A 27,696-nucleotide genomic window follows, 5' to 3' on the forward strand; every position below is an offset into this window, starting at 1 on the left:
TGATAAAAGCTAGAAATGCTATTGTTTTCTCCACTGGACACAGTTCTAAATGATGATGATGAAATCACAGTGTTTCTTCTACACGGGGAAGTTTGATTATGAGGCTTATGAAGGTATAGAGTCACCATGTGGCATTATTACTGGATTCCTACAGGTTTCTACAAGTTAAATTTAAGACCTTTTTAAGACTACTTTGAACAGAATTTAATGCCTATTTCATGGCCATACTGGCAAAGATTTGTAACTCCTAGAATTTAGGAAAATGTATTTATTTATTCCAACGCCTTGATTCCCACTGTTCCGAGATATTCCTGACCAGGGGCTGCAAAGTTAGAGATAATTGGTTCCTGATTTCAGTATAAATTGTCAGGTTGGAACAGGTGGAACTGAGTCGTCTAACGTTACTTTCTTTGCACCATGGACACATTTAAACACAATACAGTCAACAAATTTATGGCAACATAACTAAAGACCTACCATATCAAATTTAATACCTTTTAAAGACTTTTTTAAGGTATTAAATGCAGATTTGTAAATTCAAGACTTAAAGCTTTTTACGACTCCGCAGGAACCCTGTATTATCTTTGCTATGATGGCTGTTCAGACTAAACTGTGACAGCTCTGAACTGTTTGGACGATTCCAAACAGAATTATTAGTGCATCTTCAGACAACGCAAACTGTGCAGAAAATGGAGGTGGTTTGTGATTTTACTGTAGATGTTTTCTACGCTAACAGAGTTATAATGTAAACTATCAGCTGACGCAGCACATGAAGATGACACAGTTATGACACTGTTATTTTGACCAGGTTTTTGTGTCAAGGAGAAAAAACTGACAATCCTATCATACAGTTGTGTGTAAACAGTGCATTTCACTTTATTCAGTGGGTGATACAGTCTGTGGAGATGAAGCATTTTGAAGGTCATATGTTCTTCTAAACGACTGCTCCCCACCATTGATAGCTGGATTCAGTTTTGAATATTTGTTTTACATTCATTCATTCATTCATTTTCTGAACCTGCTTTATCCTCACTAGGGTCACGGGGGTCGCTTGGAGCCTATCCCAGCTACTTACGGGCGAAGGCGGGGTACACCCTGGACATTTCGCCAGTTCATCCATTTTGTTTTACATATAATCTCAAATCTGCATGGTTTGTTTGTTCCATTTTCCACTCTTCTTATTGTGTTTTATTTCTGTTTTCATGTCCATTCTGTGTCTTTGTCATGTGAAGTACTTAGCAAATGTTGTGTTGTTTGTTGCTAAACACTTTGAGCTGCATTGCCTGTGTAGATGATAATACATCACTAAAGTTCATCATTGCATCATTATTAAGAATGTAACACTCATTCACACTACATTGTGTCGGTTATCAGGTTTTGGCTGACAAAAATGCTGAATTCTGATTAGTATGCAGAAATATGGGGCATCAGCTTTTCTTCTCTAAAACTTCACCCTCCTCAAACTTGTGAAAAGAGTACAGAGTAAAATCCCAAATATAGACATCTCTCCTGTGGAATTACACAAAAAAAATGTTTGACTTCAGGCAGTTTATTTGTGTTAATGTAGAACTCCGAGTCAAATGCCAACTGAGCATGTATTTTTAACTGAATTGGACATTTTAAGGGTACAGTTTCCATAGAATACGCCTGCTTTTCAAAATGATGAGAAGGAATATGAATTATAGTCCAGCATGGGTTTGGGATAAAACCATATATATGTGCCATTTTAAAAATCAAAACTTGAACTGTCTTGGCGCTTTCCGACTGCTTCTTTAGTCCAAATTATCTAAATATTGTATGAGATATGCAGCTAGATGCCGCTTTTGCTGTCACAGCCTGTCATACATAATCCTCCTCATACACTGTTGAAAATTCTGTCAACTAATAATTAAATCCATGCATATGCAGGCAAACACAACACTCTGAGCTCAGGCAGAGTTTAAAAGGTTAGACAGGATATTATAGACAAAAGCGACAGGAAGAGGAGGAAGTAAAGCAGAGGATGAAAGAGGAACGGGGACACTGAGATCTGGCTCATCACTTTTGTAATTCTACCTGACAGGAAGCAGACTTACAGGCTTGAAATAGGAATAGATACGCAGACACGCTCATGTCTTATTTAAAAAAATAAATTAACTCCCTCTCTGATGAACACAGAAAAGGGTTCAACATGTGTAACAGTCCGTGAACGCATAGCAACACAAATTATTTCTCCACCGATAAGGTTTATCTGCAGAAGTTTGGTTTGTTTATACTTTGTGGATCTGTGTATTTCAAAGCTGTCTAGCTAAGGCAAACTGAGGATTTCAGGGTGTGTTTTCTCCACAGTATTAGAGACAAGGCAGTGAAATTGGCCTTATCTTTACCGAGCACACAGCAGAGGGAGTGAGAATGGGAATAGCCCCGAAACAGCTCTGGGCTTACACCAAGCCACAGTGGGTTTAGTTTAAGCCCTCATGTGGAAGTTAGTCTAAAATACGTAACACAAAAGGACACACAGACACATATGTACAACAGTCTGCATGCTCAGAGTGGAGGGAGATAAGAGGAAGGGAGAAATAAACACAGATATTCCAGGGTCAATGAGAGTGAAGGAAGACGAAGAGCTTAAAAAGGAAATTTAATAATATGTCTATGAGAAAATGTAGAAAACACACACACACACACACACTCTTACAAGCTTTCTCCCTTGGCATGCCTAGGCAGATATTGACATATTCTAATCTTCAGATATTTAAGTGCAGGATAATCATGTCCCATTAACAGCAGCCCTTTGTGGATTGACTTGAGTCCCACGATGCTTCTGTATGCGTTTGAGTGTGTGTCTCCAGTAAATTAATCTAAGTCAAGTCAATGTCATCTAAAGTAAGGGAACTATGCAAGAAGGCAGTGTTAAAGTCAAAAACAGCTAAACAGAGACGAGATACATAACAAGGGCTTTACAGAAACTGAACTGTTATATTAAATATATATGATATAAGGGGTGAGATGATTTCCTCCAAATATCACGTACAGAATTCAAGGTTGTTCCACTAATATAACCTTTAAAGGTCCTCCATTTAATTTGTGAAATAGTTAAATAAATCTTTTCACTGCTTAAAAATAAATGGGTCTGTATTAAGTGGTTATATATCAGTCTATATATATTTGACATCAGGATCTCTTTTTGTTACACGTAGAAAATGAGAGATTAAGTAAAGGAGCTGAAGGACAGGTTGAGGGAGAAACGGCTGGATGATGTAGGTTTCAGGTGTGGTAGATTGATAGTGAGTTCGATGGAAGTTATTCTAAGTTAAAATCCAAATGTGTCATGTGTAATGATATAAGTTTGAGATAAAATTAACATTAGTGAATAAATAAATTCACAGTCTTTAGGAAACACAAACAACTTACGATGAAGCCGAGCTTCTTGTAGTCACGGGTGTACATGGACTTGCGTTTCTCAATGCTGCCGCTGTTGTTGGGCTCACACTCCACGTCGAATGCGATTCTCCGCAGCTCAAAAATGATGTCCCTTTGAGCCTACACATGCAGAGAACAATATTAAAGTGCACTTTGAAAACTCCACCTGTCTATCCTTCTATTGAACATTTTATAATTTCAGAGGATTGCAGTCTTTGGTGCCCTAGGCGATCTGGCCAACATCCAGTCTGTTCACTGGTTTTATTACTTGGCCAAACTTACAGTATGTGGCTTTCAAACCTGCCTGAACTGAGTCCAAACTACCCCTGAGTCGCAGAATTAAAGATTAATGATGTTTACAGCTGGTGGCTGGAACAAACTCAGCTGCCCTGGTGGGGAATCCTCTATGACACCACTTCTTTTCTCTTCCTGAAGAGGATTTTCATTTGTACATCTGGAGGGGCTGAGGTTCCTGTACAATACTTGTTTTGGGAGTCTTTTAACTGAATGATACATCAACTTATCGCAGGTTGGAAAATAGTTAATTTGGGAACAGAGGAGACTGAAGGTAAGGAAATACGCCCCCTCCACATCAAAAAAAGAGTGGTGTAAAGGGTCAGCTTTGTCAGACTCATGCAGGTCAACATCACAGAGATGGCTCTGATCTGACCATGTAGGTGCAGGTCTGGAGGGCAGCCAGACTGTGGCTCAGCCTGAGGGTAGGCCTGGATTTCAAGTGACACTTAACACGTAAAACAGGTTTTTCAAGCTGTAAATGGAATTGTACTTTTTTTTTTCCTTTTGTTCAGACAAGGTATAGTTTTTAGATGTTACCTGGTTGACAGTTTTGACTGTGACTCCAGTCTTCCTCAGAAGCATCATCCAACGTGCTGCTGATATGTCATTTATCAGCTGATCGGCTTGACAGGCTCTGATTGGTCCGTCGAGCTGGTCTCTGGTCTTCCTTTAGGTGTTCTTGTACAATGTGTAATGTGACGTCCACAGGGGTTTTGATGAATGACGTCGTGTGAAATGAGGATTTTGTCTTTTTCTACTGTTATATTGTTGAGTTCTCGAGCCAGTTGTTTTGAATTCTTGCAATGGTGTTGTGCCAAGGACGGGTTTGAGGATTTCCACTAGAGCTTTTGAGAGGTTGTAAATGACCGAACTGATGCTGTCTACTCTGGGGCGCAGTGGGGTGTCCTTCTTATGTATTTTTGGGGTTCCATATATCCGGGGGTTGATAATAGCTGTGGGTATTAAGTGGTCGTATGTGTCCCACATCCTGGGCTCTGATTGGTCCGTCAAGCCGACCAGCTGTTAAATGACACGTCGGCAGCACATCAGATGATGCTTCTGTGGAAGACTGGAGTCAGTCGAAACTGTCAAACAGGTAACATCTAAAAACTACACCTTGTCTTTTTTCTGAACAAAAGAAAAAAGAAAAGTATAATTACATTAATAGAAGACAAAATTTATCTCATTAGCCTGTAAATGGAATTATTTTAAATATTTAAAAGTGAAGAGACACATCATTTATGGAATTTACACACATTTATGAAATTATCTATTTTTTAGTTGAAAATGACTCATCTCCGTGGTTGATAATCATCTTAAGTGTTCTTAACTTGGTGGTAATATAGAGTCAACTGTACATTCTAAAGTGTTTGTAAAATCAAGGTTAAAAACCTACTGAAAACTGCCACTATATGCTGAAAATGAAAAACGCTTTGGTAAAGACACGTTTTTTTTTTTATGTCATGTTTTTAATAATACACATTTCAATACTCACTTTACCATGTGTGAATGTTCCACTGAAACAACTTCTCCCTGACACAGTTTTGCAAATGCACTGGGGCTGCATCCTGCACTTAGAGCTACTCAAGATGAGCGTGGTTCACTTACGGAAATACAAAGTGACCACACAACCCAGAGAGGATTTTCCCCTTATTCCAGAAAGATAGTGAAAGATGCCAGACCCATCTACAGTGATGACACAGCTTTAATAAGTGTGGAGATAGGTCTCGCTATTTGAGGTTAGATAGAATGCCTCTCATTCACCCATTCACATGACAAGTTCACTTCTTAAAATTGGGTATTTGGGCATTACTTTGTCTTCATTTAAAGTTAATAACTTCCATTTCTTTCCTACTCTAGCAGCTCCAGCTGTTTCTATCTATTCTTTTCATTGGTCATCCATTCCTGCCTGCAGAGTTCACGATCCCCACCTGGTCCTGGGGATCCATCTTGGTCATCATGCGGTCCTCCAGCAGGTTGAAGGTGAGCACCTGCAGCACGTACAGCTGGTGAGCCATCTCATCGTTAATAGGTGTTGGACTCCGGATCACATTCTACATCATACGCAGGACAAATAGAAGATTAAATGAGATACGGAGCCAAAAGAAGAGAAAAAAAAAGAGCAGGGAGGAAAGCAAGAAAGAGCAAGTGGAGGCAAGGAAGCCGTTAAGACGTGAGAGTGAAGGTGAAGGAGAGAAAAAAAAGGTCAGCAAGGCAGGACACGGATTTTGGAAGAAGACGGAGAGAGATAACAAAGGAGAATAAGAGGATTTAAGAGTAAATGACAAGGATTAGAAAGAACAAGTCAGATGACTGAACATGAGAGGGAGAAATAAGACTTAGCACAAGGGAGAAGATGAAAGAGAAAAAAGGACCAGGTGTGAGACAGTGAGTACAGTAGATAATAACCAACAAGGTGAGACACAGACTGAAGTGGCAGGTGTCATTTTCCATTCTGATATCATACTGGCTCAGAGGCAAAGAGATAAGAAAAAAAAACCCCACCAAAGACAGACAGGGAGACAATGAGACAGAAGGAGGAGGAAAGAGACGGGTATGCTTCGACTTACGCTGAGAATGATGGAGCGCAGCTGTTTCTGGGCGAGAATATGGGCCATCTCCTGTAAAGGGGAAAGAGAAAAGTAGGGGAAGGGAGGGGGGCAGAGATGGGAGAGGACAGAATTTAGGAAGAGCAGTAAAACAGTGACAGGAATAAAGGTGAGACGCAAAATAACGTACCGACAAAAGAGTTTTTTGTTTTTTTTAGAATTCTTTATGTTGAAATGAGAAAATGAATGCGGTCAAAATAAATAAACCAAGCCTGCTGCAGCAAAACTGCAAAGTATGCAGTGACAGGCCCTTTAAAAAAATAAGCAAGCCATCCCAAAAAAGGAACTTAATCTTATAAAAAGGGATACTAAAATGCGCTAACTCATGTCTTCTACAGTGCATACTACAAAGTGTGCTAATCAAGGGTGCACTTACTGTTAGGGGACAATTTAGGATGTCCACAATGTGCTCATCAAACTACCATATCGTGTGCAGTGAGGAAGCAAAGTCAGAAACAGAGAGAGATAGGGTGAGTGAGGGAATGTGGATAAAGAGAGTCCGAGAGGAGGTTTAAAAAAAAAAAAAAAAAAAAAATCATTTTGTCAGTGGTGCAGCTTGCAGAAGGAAGGGACAGGGAGGGCAATGAAGTCAGCAGAAAAGTGAGACTGGGGGGATTATAATAATAGCTTAACTGATGATCCTGACTACACACACACATACACACATTTTTACAATTATCTGTCCACAGCGACCACAAAAGTAGTGTCATTAGCCTCATGCATGTTTTAATGTGCATCATCTGTCTTCTATGTAAAAGATGCAAAAGATCTTAACATGACGTGCAGGTGCCATCCCATAACATCCCATTATAAAAGTGCCTCTGCAGGATCCATAAAGTTTTATTACCACGCATGGCTGCACCTCAGCAAAAAGGACACACTGGTAACTTATCACCTAAAACAAGCCAATTTAATTGCTTATAACTGCTAACCCCCCCAGGACCCAGCCTCATGAATCTGATTTAAGCAGACCCCCTTCTTTAATATTCAGTGTTTTCTTTTTTGGCCCTGGTTAAGATGCACTGCAACAACCAAGTGCACTATAATTTATGTGCAGGGCTGCTGTTAAATTTATTTCTGCATAGCATGCCTTCAACTGTGTGCGCTGCATAAGAGGAAGTGGTACGTTAGCATCATTCATTATTAATGTCAAAAGAGCATTGGTGGGCCCTGTGGTGCTGATGTAAGGGATCATGTGATTAGCTACAGGGCAAAGCCTGACACAGGTGAAGGAGCGAACAGGAGAGAGATAAGGGGAGAAATGAACGTATGCACGAGGGAAAATGTCACTTCTGTCAAGAGGAACAGGGAGAACGATGAGTGAGGGATGAGGGCTAGATTTGAGCTGTTAGACCTTTCCGTTATGCTGATCTGCAGATTTACCACACACACAAACATACACACCATCACACCACGCATTATATCATTGATTTCAGGTCTGTGTTGGCATATTACAGCCTCACCTGTCTCTTCTCCTCAGGAGCTTTGAGGAACAGAGCATTGATGACCGCAATAGTGTAGGTCTGAATGTCCTGGTCAGTCCTGGGATAAGAAGATACCAAAGGTGACCATCCTGAATATACCTGCCCTTACAGTTTGAAACACATTCATGAGTGATATGACAGCACTATTCTTAGTCCTAGGAACACACACTCACCCCTGAAGATGTGGAATGAGCTGTCCGATGGTGATCTCTTGCGCCACCTTATGGTAAAGGTCTTGACTATTGAGCACCATGGACTCCAGGATGGCCAGGGAGCGCTGCAGCACCGCTGTGTCCATGGCCGACTTGTTCACATAGCTGGCAATCTGCAGACAAGACAGAGCAGGATACATGAACCAGTCCGCAAAGCATTAAATAACTGTTCCAACGGAGGACAGTTCAAACACAATGCACTCACACAGGACATGAATCCCACTAAAATAATGATACTGAATCATCAAGTTGTTTGCACAAATACTCCTTATTTCACAGAAGAGACATCTGACATCTAATACAGGATACAAGAGCTAATGGACCAACAGGAATGAATACTACAAATACACAACATTGTGTGCCTACTGTGTTGTCATTACATTAGAGAGGTTGAGTCTAGAGTCAGACACTTCGATAAGCATGATATTTGGCTGTACAAATCAATGAATGATGAAATCTATCTTGACAATCATCTGTAACTGTTGTGGTAATGGCTAAATAAAATAAATATAACATTACTGAACCACTCTCAAGCATCACATGACTAGAGATAAACATATTTTTTAACCAAGAAAATCTATAGTTTACAAAATGATGATCTGGAATGTTTGTACTCATCATATTATACACACTAGTGTAGTGCCTGCATCAACTGATTACATGCCAAAAGTCATTCTGAGATGGTCTTGTGTTAGTCAGTGGTTTTTCACAGATTCTTGACTGAGCAAAGCTTGGACCGTGGACGTCAAACAGAGGAAGAATGTGGTTCCTATTGAACACTGCATTATAGTATTATACTATAACCCTGTATTGGAGAACAGATTAATCAGTTAGACAGTTTGATGTTCGGTGCTCCAGATTTATTCATCCGAGTATTTATTATTTTGATTGAAGCGTTCAGTTAAATCATCTACTTTCTAATAAAGTCAGATAGTTTATTTGAGACATGTATAATGTGCTTTCAGTATCAAATGCTTTTGACAGGACTGGGGATGATATTAGCTGTATCATGAATCAATGTATTCCATCTCCAAACTGTTATTATATCAATTATATTATAACATTAGTTATACTTTTGTTTTGTTGCCATAAAATTCAAAATTATCTGATTTATTTGTTACAATGGTACATGGTACAACACCCAAAGACCTAAACAGCCACGAGTGACCAAAAGCATCCAAATGTTTAATAACTTTTCAGCTATTAATCCTATCAATACATGTGAATAATTCAAGTAAAATGCAGTTTCTTGGCTCTGTAGTAAACATGGAAACACCGTCATCTTCTGGAACATAGATTCATCAATAAAGCCCCTATAGTTTGACCAGTGACAATGGTTTAGACACATTTATACATTTAGTTAATGGTAAAAGTCACTTTTTCTTCAGTTCCATATTTCTTTTTTTTTTTTATAATAATTTTGAATTTACTCTGAGCTTTTCTGAACATGTACATCAGTAATTCCCAACCTTTTTTGGCTTGTGATCCCATTTTAACATCACAAATTTCTGGCAACTCCAGACATTCAAAATTGAGACATTTTTCTCTTAGAGATGTCTAAGCGGGGCCAGGCCAGCGAAGAAATCTTTTCATCCTCCGATTGGTCCGGTTTTCTGACTGCGACTGCGTAGTACGCATGCGATCACATGATCGGGTCAATCAAGATATGCCCTCTCAGATATTACATCCTGCATTTTATTTGAACTTGATTTTTATTAGGAAAAGTGTATGGTGTTTTAATTATAATGAAATACATATTGAATATATATATATATATATATATATATATATATATACATATATATATATATATATTTTTTTTTTTATCAATTACTAGAACTTTCAGGCAACCATATTTGAATTCCAGGTGACCCCACATGGGGTTGCGACCCCAAGGTTGAAAAACACTGATGTACACAATCAGTAAATTGAACATAATTACACACCTGATTTTCACTGAAAAAAAAAATACAAAATGCAGAGAATAAGATGATAAATGGTGATGAAGCACTTAGGAAAAGGTTAAATTAAAGGTTAAAAAAAAAATTGAAATTCAGCATAAAAATAGTTCTAGGTCTTTAAGAATTAAATATTTGATATGTTTTCTATACTTAATTGCTAATTAAATATGGGTTTCTGAAATGAGTAAATATACATTTCTCCCCACTTGTTTTTTGGTTGGGTGGGCAGAAGGTTGTTCACTTTCAAACTGGCTTGATGTCTAGATTTACTAAAAACATTACACGTCCAACCCTGTATTTATTACAGAGGTCATCACAACCATAATATGAAGCTTAAATCAAAAGCTTCTGAAGTTGGTAATACAGCATGACAGCAGCATTATGACTCCGCCCTAAATCACAATGCTGTTATGTATGAGACGTTTGTTTGGCCGACCTTCTTGATGAAGGCCACAGAGAAAGTGTCCCAGGAGACGATGCCGTGGTCCATCAGCTCCACGAAGGCCGTCAGAGTGAAGGAGAGCAGGTCGCCAAAACTACAAGACAACACACACACACAAACACACACAGACCATAGGAAACCTCTCAGTAGCAGATGGCTTGGAGCATTGTATAGCTGCAAAGCCCAGATGGCTTGGAACATAAAGAGGAATGAGCGGTCAGCCTGAGAGAAAGAGAGAGAGAGAGAGAGACAGGAGAGTGGACAGAGGAGCAGGAGTTCAATGCTGCGACCAGGTTTGCTGAAGAAGACAAACACAGACAGAAACAGGGGAGAGAGAAAGAAATGGCACAGAGTCGCTATGCGATGCAGAGACAGACTGGCCTTCAAGAAACACCGGGGGGGGGCCATCAGAGGGCCGGCAGGAGCTGGGCAGCACAGAGCGGCGTTCTATCAGGACCAGGAAGCTACAGTATAGAGTCAAGTCATGCAGTTACACAAATATCAGGAAAAATAAATCATTCGGCAAAAGTCACAGGATGCCAAAGCAAGATACACATTAAACAGCTGTTATATCCCAGACAAATGACCACCCAAGGACTTAATGACTAACTGAATGTGAAGGCTGCCGCCACTTCTGCTCAATTGAGATTTATTGCTCAGGTCTGATTTTTCTGTTTTGCTCTCTACATTATTCATTTATTTATTCAAGTTAATGAGGCCACTATTAGTTTACAGTGTGAATGGGTCACTGTACAAATACGCACTCTAAAAATACTCCACTACCAGTAAAAGTACTGTATTTCAAATGCAGCAAGAAAAATATTTAAGCATCAAGTGGTCACTGTGCAGTAAAATTGTGCCAGTCAGTGTTTTATTGTTATTTACAGCAGGATTCATGTGTGTGTTGCATTTTCCTGTGTATGTTTAAGATGGACTTCATGGGAAGTACTTTATTTTCATATGTGAAACACTGTTATGAAATGTAGAGTTTATTTTGATGTGTAATACTGTTATGAAATGCAGCGTTTATTTTTGATATGTATAATATTTTTTGCATTTTGTGCAGGATTGGTTAGAATTTATTTTGAAATGTGTAAGATTTGTTAAGTTACTTTGAGGAACTGACCTGGGATTTTATGTTCAGTAGAAAAAGATGGAGTAAGGGGGCGGGAGTATACAAGTTGAACTTGATCCCGCACATTTTTGAATGTTTCTTTTTTCTTTTTCTTTTTACATTTTTCCATGTTGTTTTTGGATTTAAATGTTGATATTTGAAATAAAACAAGCAAACAATAGTATCTGAGTGGCTTCTTCCTGTGCACAGTTATACTGAAGCTCAGTCTAAAGTGACAATAAGTCTGATCTAACAGGGGTTACACTGCAAAACACTAAATCTGTATATGATGCATCTTCATTGGGTATAATTCTAATTTAATTATTACTGTTATGGTGCTGAAAAAAAAGGCTCAGTACTCGTAAGTGTTTCTCTTCTCATGGTGCACACAAATGTTTTTACAATACTGACCTCTGCTGTTCTAATTTGGTATCACAAAGACTTCCAACAACTGTGGCCTTGATCATCTTTTAAGCATCTTCCTCAGTGTTCATCAGTGTGATAATAGAACACAACTACAAATAATAAAACTTATTACAGCTCAGCCTTTTATAAAACAATACATTTCATTATGATGTTAGTTTACAGAGCAGAAAATGTTTAATCTTGACTGAATGTACTTCACCATCATATTGAAAAAAGGCAAGGAATTTGGAGATATAAGCCTTTAGGATGAAAATAATCCTACAAAACAGTGGATAAATAGAGAAAGTCAAGGATTAATGTTGCATGACAAGTGATTAGTGATTAGTTGAACAATTAGTAAACCAGAGCTGAAGGATGACGAGGCGTTTGCAAACGGGGCTGCTAGTGTGGAAGCACTTCACTACTTGTAGCTAAATGAAAAAGCAGAATACCGACGTTGAAGAACAGATTATTAAAGGCATGGGGCGAAGACAGAAAAACTTGAGGATGATGTTGCTTCTGCTATGAGAGGTGTTTTAATGTTTAAGAGAAAGGGAATTGCTTAACTTGCAGAAAAGGTCACAAAAGCCAGTGGTGTAGTCCAGGGTATACAGCGGTATACGGAGTATACCTACTTATTTTTCAGTCAGTATTGCGTATACCTACTTCTAAATCCCCTTGATGTGCACCATTCAGTAGTATCTGAGCCAAACTGCCCATGTTTTCTCCTCAGACGGTGAAACCATGACCCGCCCTACACTGCCTCTAATTGGCTAGTACTTTGTACCTTCATTGATTAGATTGGTTAACTTTACACATGAGGACTGATGAGCCAATCAGAGGCAGAGGAGGGCGGGTCATGCCAAGGAAAATATTGCTGACTAGCGCTGGCCACCTCTGGAACCTGATTGGACACCTCAGGTGTCAGTTCCACCCCAGTTGATTGACAGGTCACTGCACATCTCATTGAAAGATGCGCGATTATTGGAAATGTGAACGAGAAAGGCAGAATAAACGTCTTTCAAATGAGTGACACATATTGAGAGAACCTACTCTCATGAAGTACATAATTCTGAGGTAAGTTTTTTTAGGTGGTTTCAGAATGAGTCACTGTTTTAAACTACTGGACATATGACTGCACATTTAGAGGAGAAGAGATGCTGTCAACAATAGTTAAACTGTGTGAGTTGGCTAACGTTATGAAAGGCTAACATTATGAAAGGCTAACGTTATCCTATGTTTGCCTTATGCTGAATACATTTCCATTCATGCATCTGCTTGTGTGAGCAGTAATACCTACAAACTGCTCCTGATCAAGTCATGATAATATTATAATAGTGAGCAAATACTACTGATGGATTTTTGGGTAAACTAAATAGAGTAGTCTGACATGTCACTGTTTCTAAAACAGGGCCTTTTTTCTGGACTTTAAAAAAAAAGAAAAAAAAAAAAGAAGAAGCAGCCAAAAATTGAGAGTATACCCCCTTCTCCAGAGACCACTACACCACTGACAAAAGCCTGACCACAAACCCCGACTATGACCATTTAATTTACAAAGAACACCAAGATTTGATTCAGCTTCTAGACTTCTACTAGAGGTAATTATCCGTCTACCTGTTGTAGACTGTAGTTACGTAAATGATGAGTTATTACGGTTTCATAAACGAGTCAGAAATCTTGGTTTTCTTCCGGTCTGTGTTAAACACCTAGACTGGTCCCAAAACCACATGCAAAATTATTGAAGTGCGACACCATGTTATACAAGTATATAGTTTCCCATAAGGCACTGGGGCCAGAGTCTTAATCATGCAGACTCAGCCAGCAGGTTAGGAAGAGCAGAGAGCCAATGACGTTACCCAGCTGGGAGGGGGGAAGGGACGTGGGGAGGGGGGCAGGGGGCTTACCAGGGCTTCATAATCTTCTGTAGTTTCTGATAGCGCCTGCAAAGATTTGAGAAACTTTGGTGTCAAAGGTGGGAAACACATGATCAAACCTTTCATTTTTAGCCAGAGCAGAACAGATCAGATCAGTACAGGGAAAAACATGGACATGGTGTGATAACAACTTAAAATGTAAACATCCCTGAAAAAGACAAAGCAAAGAAAAAAAAAAAATCACACAAACTTTCACACTTCACTCACAGTATAGTAAACACTTTTAACCAGGAGGCCTTCTCAGACATTGAAAGCATGCCAAGCAGGAAAAGCAGTCTGTCGCCAGCTCGGATTTTACATAAAGAGCTTGTGTTGAAAAATTGAAAATTACATATTTTCATTTAGCAAAAGAAGAAGAAAGAAAAATCTTGTTGCACACTGCAGACACCGTGAAGGACAGGTGGGCAGGAGGAAAATCACAATGTACAAAAATATCTGCTGGGTTTGTCTTGCTTACATTATCAAATAAAACTCAACATTTTACATGTTTAATATATTCTAGAGTTGGGAAAAAAGAGATTTGATCATTATAATTGTTTCAACTGTTCTGTCTCTGTGTGTTCTGTGAAGTGTTTACCATGTTCTGACCATAAATTCAATTTTAAAACCACAAATAACTATATGGTTCTGCCGATTTTCACTGTGTGTGTGTTGTTTTCACTATATGGCTCCTTTAATATGGAACTGATTATGATTATTATAAGAAATTATAGGAATTTTCCCATCAGGATCACATTTTGCCACTTATTGTTCTTATACCAGGGTCTATTCTTCTTCATTAAGTGAACTATAGGTGTCTAAATAAACTACTGCTGGGCTTGTACAATACTAATCGCAAAAAAAAAAAAAGAAAAATGCAGAAAAAGCATTACTATAACAATAAATCATCGTGTTAAATTTCATTACTGAGCCATATTCTTAAACATCAATTATCCCTGATGTTTTATCTCATCTGAATCTTTTACATAATCAGTTTAACACCACAGCTGTTAAGTTAAATGCAAATGACAGGATGGCAATGAAGAGAGAAAATGCCATACAACTATATTTAACACTGCAAGAGTAACGCAAAACTTTTAAACTCCATTAAGTCCAGTCAGAAGCTAAACAATGTAAACATACTGTATGGTACCACTACCAGATACTGCTGCTTTGATTTTTCCCAGAAAAGGGAGGAAAAATCCCACCTCTGGATGAGGTGGTCGCACTGTACATTCTGAAGAGCAGCTCTTCAATCCGTCAGTAGAGGGCAGTATGTGCCTTCTACTCCAGTCTGAGCCCACCAGCTGATTTCCACATGAATACAGTACAACATTACATCACCAGACATAAGCATTAGATCACAACACCACTTCACCCTCGAGTGTCTCCAGCCCGGAGCCTCCTGAATAATTACAGTTCACCAAGTTGGCTGGCAGGCACACTAATGAGAGTGTGTGTGTTTGTGTGTGTGTGTGTGGGAAAAAGACACTGATACCTATCTGCACGTCCATGTTTCATAAGCTCCTGTTGAAATGATAATGCAGTAGAACAACTCTCCTCCTCTGTCTGTCTCTCAAAACTGAATAGCTGATGTGATGGGGATTTACATAAACAAATTTGATCAAAAAAAAAAAAAAAAAAAATAGAACCAGGGGCAGAGGGGAGCCAACATCAGCACCACTACTAGCAGTAAGATCACACAGGGTCAAACGCTTGTTAATTTCAGTATAATATGCAAAAGAAAAAAGAAAAATGGGCTTCAGTGATTTCCTGTCAGAGAACAAAGGTGTATGTGATGTGAGAGAGGATACTGTCTCATACTGAGAAACAGGACATCAGAGGGCTCTCGACTGAGGACATTATATATATACATGAATACACACACACACACACGCACACACACACAGATCTGTGCTATAAACCCAGTGTTTCCTAGAGTTTTTTTCCCCAAGGAACACACTTTTTATAAAGGACAAACCACTGCTACTCATTTCACAGCAGCCTTGACAAGAACAAATTTGCAAGGATGAACGTTCATGACCATTTTACTGCTATTTCTCTTTACAACATTATCTTAAAAAAGTAGCTTTGTAAGATATTTCATATAAATGTATATTGTGGAAGTCTCAACTTTACTGCATTCACACATTGCTGAAAACTTACATATTAAAATGACATCAAATAAATGCTTTTAAGCAAAGGAGATACACTATTATCTCATTGTTTTATTTCCTCTCATGAGTAAAACAATATATTTTCAATAGTATATACTTTAGAATACATACATTTGAAATACTGTATAAAAATAAGAAGGCAATAACATTTAGGTAAAGTCTTTTTCCTCTCATGACTGTTGTTAAAATTTTTCAAAATGCTAAAAATGTAAATTTATGTGGCGACCCAAAAAACGATCTGTGATTGGGAAAAAAATGTTTTTGACAACTTAAAACATTCAGCAAAGAGTTATTCAGTTAACTCTCTAGAATGAGCTTAATCATTTGAGCTGATTTATACACTTTAATGCTTAGAGGCTGAGTGTTTTACTCAAGTGCAATACAAATACTGAACACATTACAGTGACAATTCCTTAAATAAGGATATACATTTAACATGTATCCTCAGTGTCCAGCCAGGGTCAAAGTGCAATATATATTTATCTCTACCGTTTCTTGTTTGGTTGACATGCTTGTTTTTATTCTGTATATATATTTAACTTTTTTTTCTTTTAAACTGTTTTGCACTACACACCACAAGAGAGTTGTCTCTTAATTTTGTTGTACATATGTATAATGACAACAAAGGCATTCTATTCTATTCTATTCTATTCTATCTGTGCAAGTTGTGTTTTCTTTACTAAAGGTTTGTGAGACAGAATCAGCAGATAGTGCCTACTTTAATATACTTTATATTTTCCCTCCCAGAGAAAAGGGGATGAATAATGAGGACAGCATGATGCTGGAAATGAGTGCATCCTGAACGGCTGACTGCTGCCGACCTCTCTGCTGGTACCACCCTATATATATGCATGTGTGTGTGTGTGTGTGTGTGTGTGTGTGTGTGTGTGCACGATTACACACCCACAATACCTGTCTTTTGGGTTATGACTGTGGAACACACGCGCACACACACACACACACACACACACACACACACACACACACACACACACACCTTCTTCCTCATCACGGCTGAGAAATTCCACCTCAGCGAAAACGCTCCTATCTTTAACCTTCAGTGTAGACGGCCTCCAGGGCCCCCCACTCCCCAACTCTCACACACAGACAGTGAGTTTCTGAACCTCCTGTGCAGTCAAAAGGCAGCGTAAAGCTCTCTTGCTCTCGTCTTAGTTCTGCTGCAATGGGTGAAAAACAGTCGAACATGAGCCCCTGGGCATGTACTTTACAACTGAGTTCTTATCTTTCCAACCATTTCACACCTGGCCAACGCTTAATTCATCCCCCTACAGTTAGCGTGAAGTTGAATTCATGTGTGTGTGCATTAGGGGATTAGGATGCAGCTGTGGAGCCTCAGACCATAGATCTCTATGGATCTTTGTAATGGACGTGCACCTTCTCAAACATTTATGCAGCTGATGAAATACTATACAGGGAACACCAAATGATCAGTCAGGTCAGGCCGTTCTCTTCAACAGGATTCCAAAAGACTGATGTTAGAAAGGACTTCTGATGGAGGGACGGTCTACTGTGACTGGTTGTTACACTGTGAGCTATAATAGCTAACACTGGTGTTAATGTCTAATGCTGTATTAAGAAAGCTGTTGTTTGCACTACTCTGGCTGTACTAAGAGCTTACACTGTGTAATTCCTGGTTATACATTAAATTATACACAACCTGGTAAAAAAAGTCCTCACCTGGATTCAACTAAGCCAATAGTTTAGATCCTTCCATTAGATAGTTACTGCACCAATTAATATGTTTCCACTTCAACAACTTCTTTAACCCATTAACTGATGCAGTGAGATTTTCTCATTTCTTAAACAACCATCAGTTTGAAAGAGAGTATAAAACTTGGACTATGTGTCAGTGGAAAAAGGTCATGTGGTTTGATGAGTCCAGAATGATGGATGCAATGTAAAAGACATTACTTCAGGTATTCTACTGTGCAGTATAATAAACTTTGTGACTTGTGGAAATACAATGATATCTGTCTGGTACTGCAGAGGTGCTTTGACAAACAGTGGGTAAAGTGACCCACTTTAATAGGTTTAGTATGTGATATTTATGAACATTTAGTGGTAGAGGCACAGATCACAACTAGGTGGGTGCCCCTCACCCTCTCCTATGATGGCCACAAAAAACACAAAATTTATTAGGACAAGTGTTATTTATTTATCTATTTTTTTTCTCCGGGGGGTGGGGGTGTTCTTTAGTTAACCCTTTATAGGGCACTAATAGAAATACACTGAAATTCAAAATTTCAATCTTAGTGTGTTATTGGAGGACATATCAAGACTTTATTACTTTTGTGAAATTTTTCTAAAGTTTTTTATTATGTACAGAATCAAGGTCAATGATGTTACCATATTTGGTTCCTTACCCATAAGTGACTAAATTAAAAAATAATTATAATCCAAGAAGTAAATATAAAAAAGAAAAGAAAAGCAAATGTAATGTAAAAGGAACATGTATTTTAGAACATTAGAACATCACTTTGAGAACATTAGACCAACATAAGTGCTGATCCAGACCCCTGTCCACACCCACATTATCCCTTTGAACATCATTACTGACATTACATTACTTACTGTTATTGTTGTAATGTACTTATTTATTAACTGTTTGTTTCTGTATATTGTGTAACCTTGTTTTTACTTCTAGCCATCCCACCCCCCCACCCCTCAAGAAGCCATTGCTCTTTGACCAGGCTGCATTTGTAAATAAAAATCTGTTCTTAATTGCTTGCCTGGGTAAATAAAGGTTAAATAAAATAAAATAAATTAGTACCCTTACTTCATGGTACCTAACGAAGCAGGTACACTCACTGTTCATGCAGAGGTGGACCTTACAGACCCTGGAGACCACATTGGACCTGAGATTGTTGACTCACTGTCCTCACTGGAACTTTTGTCCCTGTATTATAATGCATGGAGAAATTACCAAAAATAGTCACTTGCCCGATAAAGGGTTAAGGGGAACAACCTACTCCCTCTGCAGATAGAAACACCTCATTCTAAGGTTTGACAAAGACAGCAATTCTTATTTTCATGCGATTATGCACTAATGAAAACATAATAATGAGTATTATATTGCATTTCTGCAATTAAATGCTCCTAATTCTTACACACTGGACCTTTAACAATGAATATTTCCTTATACAATCAGCATTTACAACACTCATACATAGACAAATAATTCTACAGGGTGTATAAAAATATATATATATATATTTTTTTTTTGAAAAATTACCCCCAGTTCTGCATTTCATAATTTTTAGAATTTTCTTTTATGGACGTCGGTAGGTAGGGGATTGGTGGATATTTGTCCAAATTTACAGACCCAGGTTTTCATGCATGCATGAGCAGGGGACAATTGCACAATCCAAATTAAAACTGGTTTGTGCAAAGTAGCGGTGGGATTTAAATCCAATCAAAGGTCATGGGAGGGGACAAAGGGCATCCATCTTGTTTTCCACAAAATTGCCAGGTTACAGCATTAACACTTTGGCCACCATGTCAGTTTCATTTCTTTACCCATGGCAGCTGTTCCTGCCTTTCAAAGTTAATTCAACTTGTTTAGTCCTGAAAATGTCACTGAGGACAGGCCAAGTTAGGGTTAGGGTTAACCAATTTTAACTTGGATTGCGCAATTTGCCCCTGCTCACTCATGCATGAAAACCTGGGTCTGTAAATTTGGACAAATACACTGGTCTACAAGGAAAATTCTTCCAGAATAAAAGTAATGAAATTTTACCACATGAGAGTCACTGATAAAGAAAAATCAAGTCAAAAATGCTGGTTGGCTGAGCTTTCCAAGATACAGCCTTGGGTCAAAATGTGAAATTCAAGAATTAAGGAGAGAATGGGTTTGACTCAAAAGGAATATTTTTCTCAGAGCTACAAGATCTACTTCAAAACACTGTCTGCACATTAGAATACATTCACTTTACAGGTTCTATTTAGTGGAAAATTTATAAAGCTATTATATAAATGTACATAAACCAATATATATGTGTAATAACACTTAATCATATACCTTGAAAACATTAGCAAACCGGCACTTTTGTCATTTATTTTCCAATTAATCTTATTAAAATACATAACATTTAGCACATTTAATCTCTGAAGCAAATCATTTCTAAAAAATTGTAGACCAGTGATATCCACCAATCCCCTACCTACCAAGGTCCATAAAAGAAAATTCCAAAAATTATCAAATGCAGAACTGGGGGGAATTTTTCAAAATGTATAGTTTTTTTTTGATACACCCTGTAGATGAACTCATGTTTGTCTGCTGTTTTCATTCAGAATGTACAGTGCAACAACAACAATCTCATGGACTCTCACTGACCTCAGACCAGTCTCTACCTGATACTCACACAGTGAACAACAAAACACACAAGCCAGGTTAAGATGGATTTGATGGATTAGGCCCAAATCTCTCATTCGTCAAAATGTAACATTGTTATTTCATGTATTACAAGAAACCACTGAAAATCTGTACCGTCTGTGTCCTACTGCTTTCAATTACATGCATTACAAAAAACAATAAATAAAATGAATGTGGGGGAGAAACTGTGGCGACAGAAGATGCCCACAAGAGCGACAGAGAGAAAGGAAAGCACAGAGATGGACTTACTCAGTCCCACTTTCCACCATCTGAGTGAGCAGAGAGATGCCGTCCAGGTTAATGAACTCCTGGGCAAAGGTGATATCCCGCGACGCGTTGGCCAGGTCCTTCAGAGCCTCCAGCTTGGCGTCCATACTGGATGACTGGATCCGCTCATGAAGCTGAAGGGCTGTCTGATACTAGAGCGGAAGATGACAATATATAGAGTGAAGAAACTGAAAATAAAACACTTTATTAAAATATATTAACATGTGCTTAGGACTTTCTGCAGAGTTATAAAACTTACCGGAGAGGTGGTCAAGCGCAGGATTGACCCATTTTTGATGTCATTGCGATTCTGTAGAGAATTACAATGAGTTTAGATGTCACTAAGTGCTTTTTTCACCTTGAATACTGCTGCCTGTTGTTAACTCTTTAACCCCTGAGACATTATTTAATTTCATTTAATCTATTCATTTAGACATGGACAATAGAGGGTATGCACATATCGTCACTGCTAGCGGAAGTCACAGCGGTTCCACCCACTGAGTGGCAGAAAGAGGGAGATGAGTGACAGCGTTGGCTTCAATACTGTCTAAACTGAAGAACAATACTTCATAAAAAAAAAAAAATGGGGAAGAGCTGTTGTGCGATTGATTATATGAACAGGTTTGAAAAGCAGTCGGAGCTATCGTTTTACAGACACTGAAAGACAAAGAAAAGAGAAGTAGATGGATCCACAAATCCAGGAAACCAAACCTAGATTTGTGGATCCCGTTTCGTGTCAGGTAACATTAATTTATGCTGTATTTTTGGGTCAAATCAGACCTTAAATATGTATTGTTTTGGCTAACGTTACTTCTTAGTAAAGCTCTTGGTTTCATGATCAGATCTTTCATGTTTTTGTCTTCATTTTGTGATTCTGAACCTTGTGCTCCTACATGATTACTAAACTAATTTAAACTGAGGCTAACCTAGTTTTTCAAATACGGGGGGAACTGGAGAATAAAGATACGACAGAGTATTAGGGCCACAGAAGAAAATAAAAACACTTGTCACTACGAGTATAAAGTCATAAAATATCGATATGAAACCCATAATTTTATGATAATAAAGTCGAACACAAAAGAATCACAATGTTGTGAGAATAAAGAAAAAAAAAACCTCATAAAAATGTAATTTGTTTATGAGATTAAAGTTGTCATATTCCGACAATAAAACCATAATATTACAAGAATAATGTCGTAATTTAAAAACAGGTGGGAAAAATATCATAATTTCCCAGAATCCAGTGGTCCCCTGCTGGTCCACAGCAGTAGTATCTGTGTTGTATAAAGTCCTTGATCTGAACTAGACTCAGTAAATCTCCTCAGTCCCAGTAGATCATGCATATATTAACTGGGGTCAGTCCACGGTCTACTGTAAATGCACTTTGGATCAGCTGGTTCTGGGCCCTAGCTTTATCCCCTGGTTGTCAGTGAGGATGAAACCATGTATATTTGTTTCAGGTCAAAATAGCGCTGATCCCCTCCACCCTGAATGTCAGGATACTCCATTTGTGTCCACACGTCAGTGTTCATGGACCACTTGTTCTTTGGTAGCTCGTACAGATCCATGTCCAGTCCAACTGTCCTTAATTTAATTTCATATTTCACATTTTCCCCGGCTCGTTGTGTTTACTGCTATACTCCGTCATGTTGAGCAGGTTGGTTTTTGACACTCAGTCTGACTTAGAGGGGCGTGGCCCGGGGGGGAAGTGACGTATGTGCATACCCTCTATACACAATATACATTAACCTTAAAAAGGAGAGATGTAGTGTGCCAGGGTTTAGCACTAGAGCTAATTTCCACCTGTAGTCCCTGGGCCGGCTGATGTTATCATTAAAAAATAGACATGAATAAAAACTAAAACATACAAAAAGCAGTAAAAAATGTATTTGTATAACTTCCCAGGTAAACATGCTGTTGTGAATTTGTTCTGTTTCAGGTTCATAAAAGCTGCTGTGAGTATGTGCTTGTGTTCCTTTTCTTAAGTGGTTTTGTTTTACTGTGTGTTTTAGGGTCAAAACAGGGTGGAACAACAGAAAAAGACAGAGAAATTGAAGTTTGACAAGTTTTTACTGCATGAAGCACTCAGAATGGTACATTAAAAAAAGATTTAGGATATTGAACATGAACTGTGAACTGGAAAACACTGAACAACAACCAGGATTTGAATTTTATCCCAGCAGTTTTTGTTTTGGGGCTCTTATTTTTCTAAATCAGTCCAGCTGCTTTTTGGCCTCTGGTTGAACTCCAAAAAACAGTTACATGGTCAAAACTCAGTAAAAACACAGGAAAAAAATAAAGGAAAATCACCACAACACCTGCAAACAACAGTAAAAACAAAAGGAAAATGTTAAACCGTCTATTTTTACAGTGAGTCGGTCTCACTCACTGCTCTGTGTTTTGCCCCCCATTCCAAAGGCAGCGGGGGGTGCATTGAGCATGCTCAGATGTCTAGGGAAAGGACAAGGTCTATTCTAGCAGCATGTCTTGAATTTTTTCATATTGAGCAAACAGTTGAATTTTTATGAATATTTAAAATAAATCATACATTCAGAATGCTCACCACAGACACGCCAGGCGTTAAAGGGTTAAAAAACAGAACCAAACCTTTTCTGTGATGTAGAAATTGGTCGAGTCAGCAATCTGCAGAGCAAAGTTTTCATGGTTCCCCAAGGACCACCTGAAAGCCATCGCAGGAATTTAAAAAACATTACATAATTAGTAGTAAAACTGGAAAACATGTGCAAAAAAAACCCAAAACCAAAACACCTAATAGGAATCAAATAAGGAGAGAGAGAGCAGAGCTTTTGCAGGAAACCCTTAGAGATGTATTTTCATAAGCAGACTTACCCCTCACACACTTCTTTAATGATGGCTGAGAGAGGCTTTTTCTGTAGAGAAAGACAAAACTGTGTTTAGTCCACAGTCCACAAGCTTTACTTCCTAAAACAACAGTCAGCTGAGTAGGGTTGTAACGATATGAAAATTTCATATCACGGTTATTGTGACCAAAATTATTATGGTTACCATTATTATCGCAGTATTATTGAAATATGCTAAAAATGTTCAAAAAGTACTTATACGCACACTAAAATAATGTAACCAAGTTGTATTTTGAAAAAAAACTAATAAAATAACATGCACAATGTACTTTCTGTGGCAGAAACATTCAAATATTAACACGTAAACATCAAACGTACAAATGTGCATAAAAGATGGAACCTTATGGCCAGAGATATCTGCATTAGGGGTGGGAATTGGTAGGATTTTATCAATATCAATGCAATTGTCGATTCTGTTTACCAATCCAATTCCTTATCAATTCTCCTGTTGATTCCTGAGTGTTTTTTGAGTGGGGAAAAAAAGGAGTTGGACAGGTCATAGTGGAGCTTGTCTGACCATTTACATATCAAGTTTTCTAGTTTTCTAAGTGCAGTAATTGAACGCAGTTATCATGATCATTAGAATTTAAACGGTAATACTAACCATCCAAAATTTTACCACAGTTTATCGTTATACCGGTAATCATTACATCCCTACAGCTGAGAGAAGGAGTTTCAGAATTATTTCATATTACAAGGCTGGCATAATGAGAAGCGGTTCTTTAGAAGCCTGCATTTATTGAATACTGGTAAACGTAGTATATACGGCATCATTTCTTTCATTACTAAAGACACAGACGCTTCCACATTGGCAGCAGCATTGGTCTGCTACAGAGCGGTTGAATGAAGCACCATTACTCAATATTGTAAAAGTAAGTTCTACTGTTACTGATACTCTATGACAGATAATTAGCAAATACATTTACAGTAGGTACAGGTCCATGATCATATTTAATTTACAAAAAACTTCTGAAATTTCATAAAAAAAGGTTTTGATTTTTTTGCTGACTGCAGGTGATTTTTTTTCCTGTTTTAGCCAAAGAACAAATGCAAATAGAGCAAATGGAAACACATTTTTCAAATAAATTCTGATTCTGGCGGTTTGCTGCATCTTCCCAGATATTCTGATAAAGTAAGAAAGCATGTTAAATAAAACAGAGTAAAAAAAAAAAAAAAAAAAAAAAAAAAAATTTAAAATCAGGGAGTGAAAGGTGGAGTAAAGGTGAGGTCACCTTCCTAAAAATTGAGAGAAGGAAAAGAAGAACAGAAGAATTGGAGGAGATCACAACCTACACTTGTCTTGATTGTACGTAGTTTCATTTGTTTGTTTAGTCATAAACAAATGTGGACAAACAGGTGATGGATAATGTGTTGCAGGGAACCTTATATCAACACTCTTCTACTTGTTGGTTGGAAATGGACAAACCTCTGTGATTGTGTATGTGTTTGCTCTTGTGTAGTTGAGGATCCACCTATTTATCAGGAAAGTGTATGCCTTAAAGGGGTCATATTTTGCTAAACCCACTTTTATTAGTCTTTGGTTCATTTATTTGTGCATTTGGACCCTAATAGTTTAAAATGTTTGAATTTGAACCCTCCAGGTGCTGCAAAGCTATCTTTATATTCATTTTGGCAAAAATCGAGTGGATTTCTACAACCTGTTTTAATTCCTGCTTAATTTGTTACGTCTATAACTAGCTACTTCGCAACATTTGCACATATAAGGTCAAGACTTGCGACGAACATTTCTCTGAGTACGACATCATTGTTTGTCAGCAGCAGCGGTTGTAGTCCATACTGAAAATATGTCCAAACTTTGAGCTGGTTACCTAAAATGTTCAGTTATTGGTTGAACAGGACAGAGCAGCACAGCCAACAACCTGGAGGGGGTGGGGCCTGAAGTAGCTCATGTGCATTTAAAGGGCCAGCGCTCAAAATGACCTTTCTGGTGTCATTAGTCAGAAATAGGGTTGAAGATGGACCTGTGGAGTTGAATTAATGAAGAAGTCAGACCCAAGCAGAGCATTTACAGTTTATGTAGACCACAGGGAAATGTTTTAAAATGCATAATTCTATTTAAAAAGCTAAATATCACTCCTTTAATTACAAGGATGGACACTATGGACATGTCTATATATGAGATCAGTGCACTTATTCCGCACTCAATTAGTTTTTTGTAATTCCAAATCTATTGTGTACCTCTCCCTATTGCTTATTTTAGAAACGGGTTTTAATTTAGTTAGTTTTTTAGTTTAGTTTAGTTTATAGGCTATAATTTCCACCCCCACTGCATGTACAAAACCAACAAAAAATGAAGAATTATATTAAAAAAAAAATAGCGTGGGCTGATGAAGAGACTTTATTAATTCCACATCCCACCAATGAAAACAGAAGCGCAACTATTTTATACAGAAAACAACAACAGAACGCTCTGCTTCTTCTACCTCGTATATCAGAGCTGCCACACTGCAGCCTAAAATCCACTCCAGACTGGTTTACGGATCTGTATTTGTACACATTTTAGCCATTTTTTCTTAAAAAGTTCAGAGATTATACGATATTTCATGACATCTAGTGGTGAATTTGTAGATTTGTCTAGATCACACCTTCACCTGAAGTAACCACAAAAAAAAACAAAAAACAAACAAGAGTTAAGTTTAACAATTTGTGACAGTCTTTGGCGTCACATTTTAAAGAGGGTTTACACATCTTCTGTCTGTGCTAAGCAGTCAGTTATGCAGTGTAAACGTTTACATCGCTGTTTTTGGACCAACCAAAAAATGTCAAAGGTTTTCTCTGATATAAATCCAAACTGTAACCGGCGTGGTGCTGCCCCTTCCCCATGTTCACATGTTCTGGTCCTGCTCAAAACTTAATACTTTTTGGAATAATATTTTTGCTTTGATTAGCACGGCTTTGGGTAAATCAGTGCAACCATGCCCCCTACTGGCTATTTTTGGAGTTTCTTCTCCTGCGCTGGGATCGTCCAAAGCCCAAAGTGACTTGATAGCTTTTTGTACACTATTGGCCTGTTGTATGATTCTGTTTAAGTGGAAGGAACCTCTGCCACCCACCTTTGTGCAATGGGTGCATGATTTACTTTTCTTTTTAAAGTTGGAAAAGATTAAGTTTTCTGTTCATGGACAAATTAATTTGTTTTATCAATGGAATCCTTTTTTCTCTGCTGTCAACAAGAGTGTCCTGCTGTCTCCTATGTCCTTTTGACAGAGAAATTTGTTGTTAGTATACATTATATTAACTCTTAATCAGCCCTGAGCATTGTAAAGCGGAGTTGATAATATTATTTATTATGTTTTTGCCGGTGTTGGTTTGTCTGTCTGTTTATCTGTCTGTCTGTGTGCAAGATAAATAAAAAAGTTATGGATGGATTTGGATGAAAATTTCTGGAAATGTTGATACTGGCACAAGGAACAAATGATAAAATTTTGGTGGTGATCTGGGGGGGGGGGGGGGGGGGGGGGGGGATCTGCCTTGGCGGAGGTCTGCACTCCCTGAGTGCTTTTCTAGTTTTGCTGTTTTTTTTTGTTTTTTTGTCTTTTTTTTCCTCCTCTTTTTTATGTTTAATAGGTTTGTTGTATAATTTTTTTAATGTCTGTGTGGTTCCTTATGTCTAAGTACATGTTTATCTAAATGTATAATTTAAATAAATAAATAAGAAAAAAAAAAACAAAAACATTGAAGATTGTTGTTTGAGACAGTTTTTGCATTATAATAAAAACAAAGATATGATATACCAAATGTACAGCATAACAGAAAATGTATTGCCACAGATACACTACTAATTCATAAAAAACAAAAAAAAAACAAAAAAAAACCCTAAAATTACAGCCACACACTAACAACATCACAGCCATTCCTTTAACACATGTACTCTGTGTGATATAACATTATACCAAGCATCATGGATTATATGAATGCATTTTGTCGAGTGTTCACCCACAGCTTAGAGAGAGGCTCGATTCAAAGAACACAAGCAACATTAGCAGAGAGGAGATGTGAGCGGTGGCAGGACAGTGGGCATATATGACAGGGAAAGAAAGGCGTAAAAGACGCTGAAGAGGAGAGTGGGCTGTTAAGTGAACAAAGGGTAGAGTAGGGGATAAAGAGTGAAAGAAGC

At 38.0% G+C, this 27,696-nt stretch overlaps 1 protein-coding gene across 5 annotated transcripts in view; it reads right to left on the bottom strand.

Annotated features, from left to right (window-relative positions):
* elmo1 (engulfment and cell motility 1 (ced-12 homolog, C. elegans)) overlaps nt 1–27,696 on the bottom strand; it is a 226,214-nt gene that overhangs the window by 90,493 nt on the left and 108,025 nt on the right. For 2 of the 5 annotated variants that reach the window (XM_030147277.1, XM_030147278.1), the window contains exons 3-14: nt 23,527–23,567; nt 23,284–23,356; nt 20,936–20,986; nt 20,659–20,828; nt 13,831–13,866; nt 10,402–10,501; nt 7,966–8,117; nt 7,772–7,850; nt 6,685–6,726; nt 6,270–6,320; nt 5,631–5,753; nt 3,394–3,522 (exon numbers count right to left, since the gene is read on the bottom strand). In XM_030147277.1, the coding sequence (XP_030003137.1) occupies nt 3,394–3,522; nt 5,631–5,753; nt 6,270–6,320; nt 6,685–6,726; nt 7,772–7,850; nt 7,966–8,117; nt 10,402–10,501; nt 13,831–13,866; nt 20,659–20,828; nt 20,936–20,986; nt 23,284–23,356; nt 23,527–23,567 (1,047 nt within the window). The remainder of the gene's footprint in view (nt 1–3,393; nt 3,523–5,630; nt 5,754–6,269; nt 6,321–6,684; nt 6,727–7,771; nt 7,851–7,965; nt 8,118–10,401; nt 10,502–13,830; nt 13,867–20,658; nt 20,829–20,935; nt 20,987–23,283; nt 23,357–23,526; nt 23,568–27,696) is intronic. The other 3 variants (XM_030147280.1, XM_030147281.1, XM_030147282.1) reach the window with 3 other exon arrangements.

The sequence above is a fragment of the Sphaeramia orbicularis genome, chromosome 11, assembly GCF_902148855.1.
Source record: "Sphaeramia orbicularis chromosome 11, fSphaOr1.1, whole genome shotgun sequence".
Classification (NCBI taxonomy): domain Eukaryota; kingdom Metazoa; phylum Chordata; class Actinopteri; order Kurtiformes; family Apogonidae; genus Sphaeramia; species Sphaeramia orbicularis.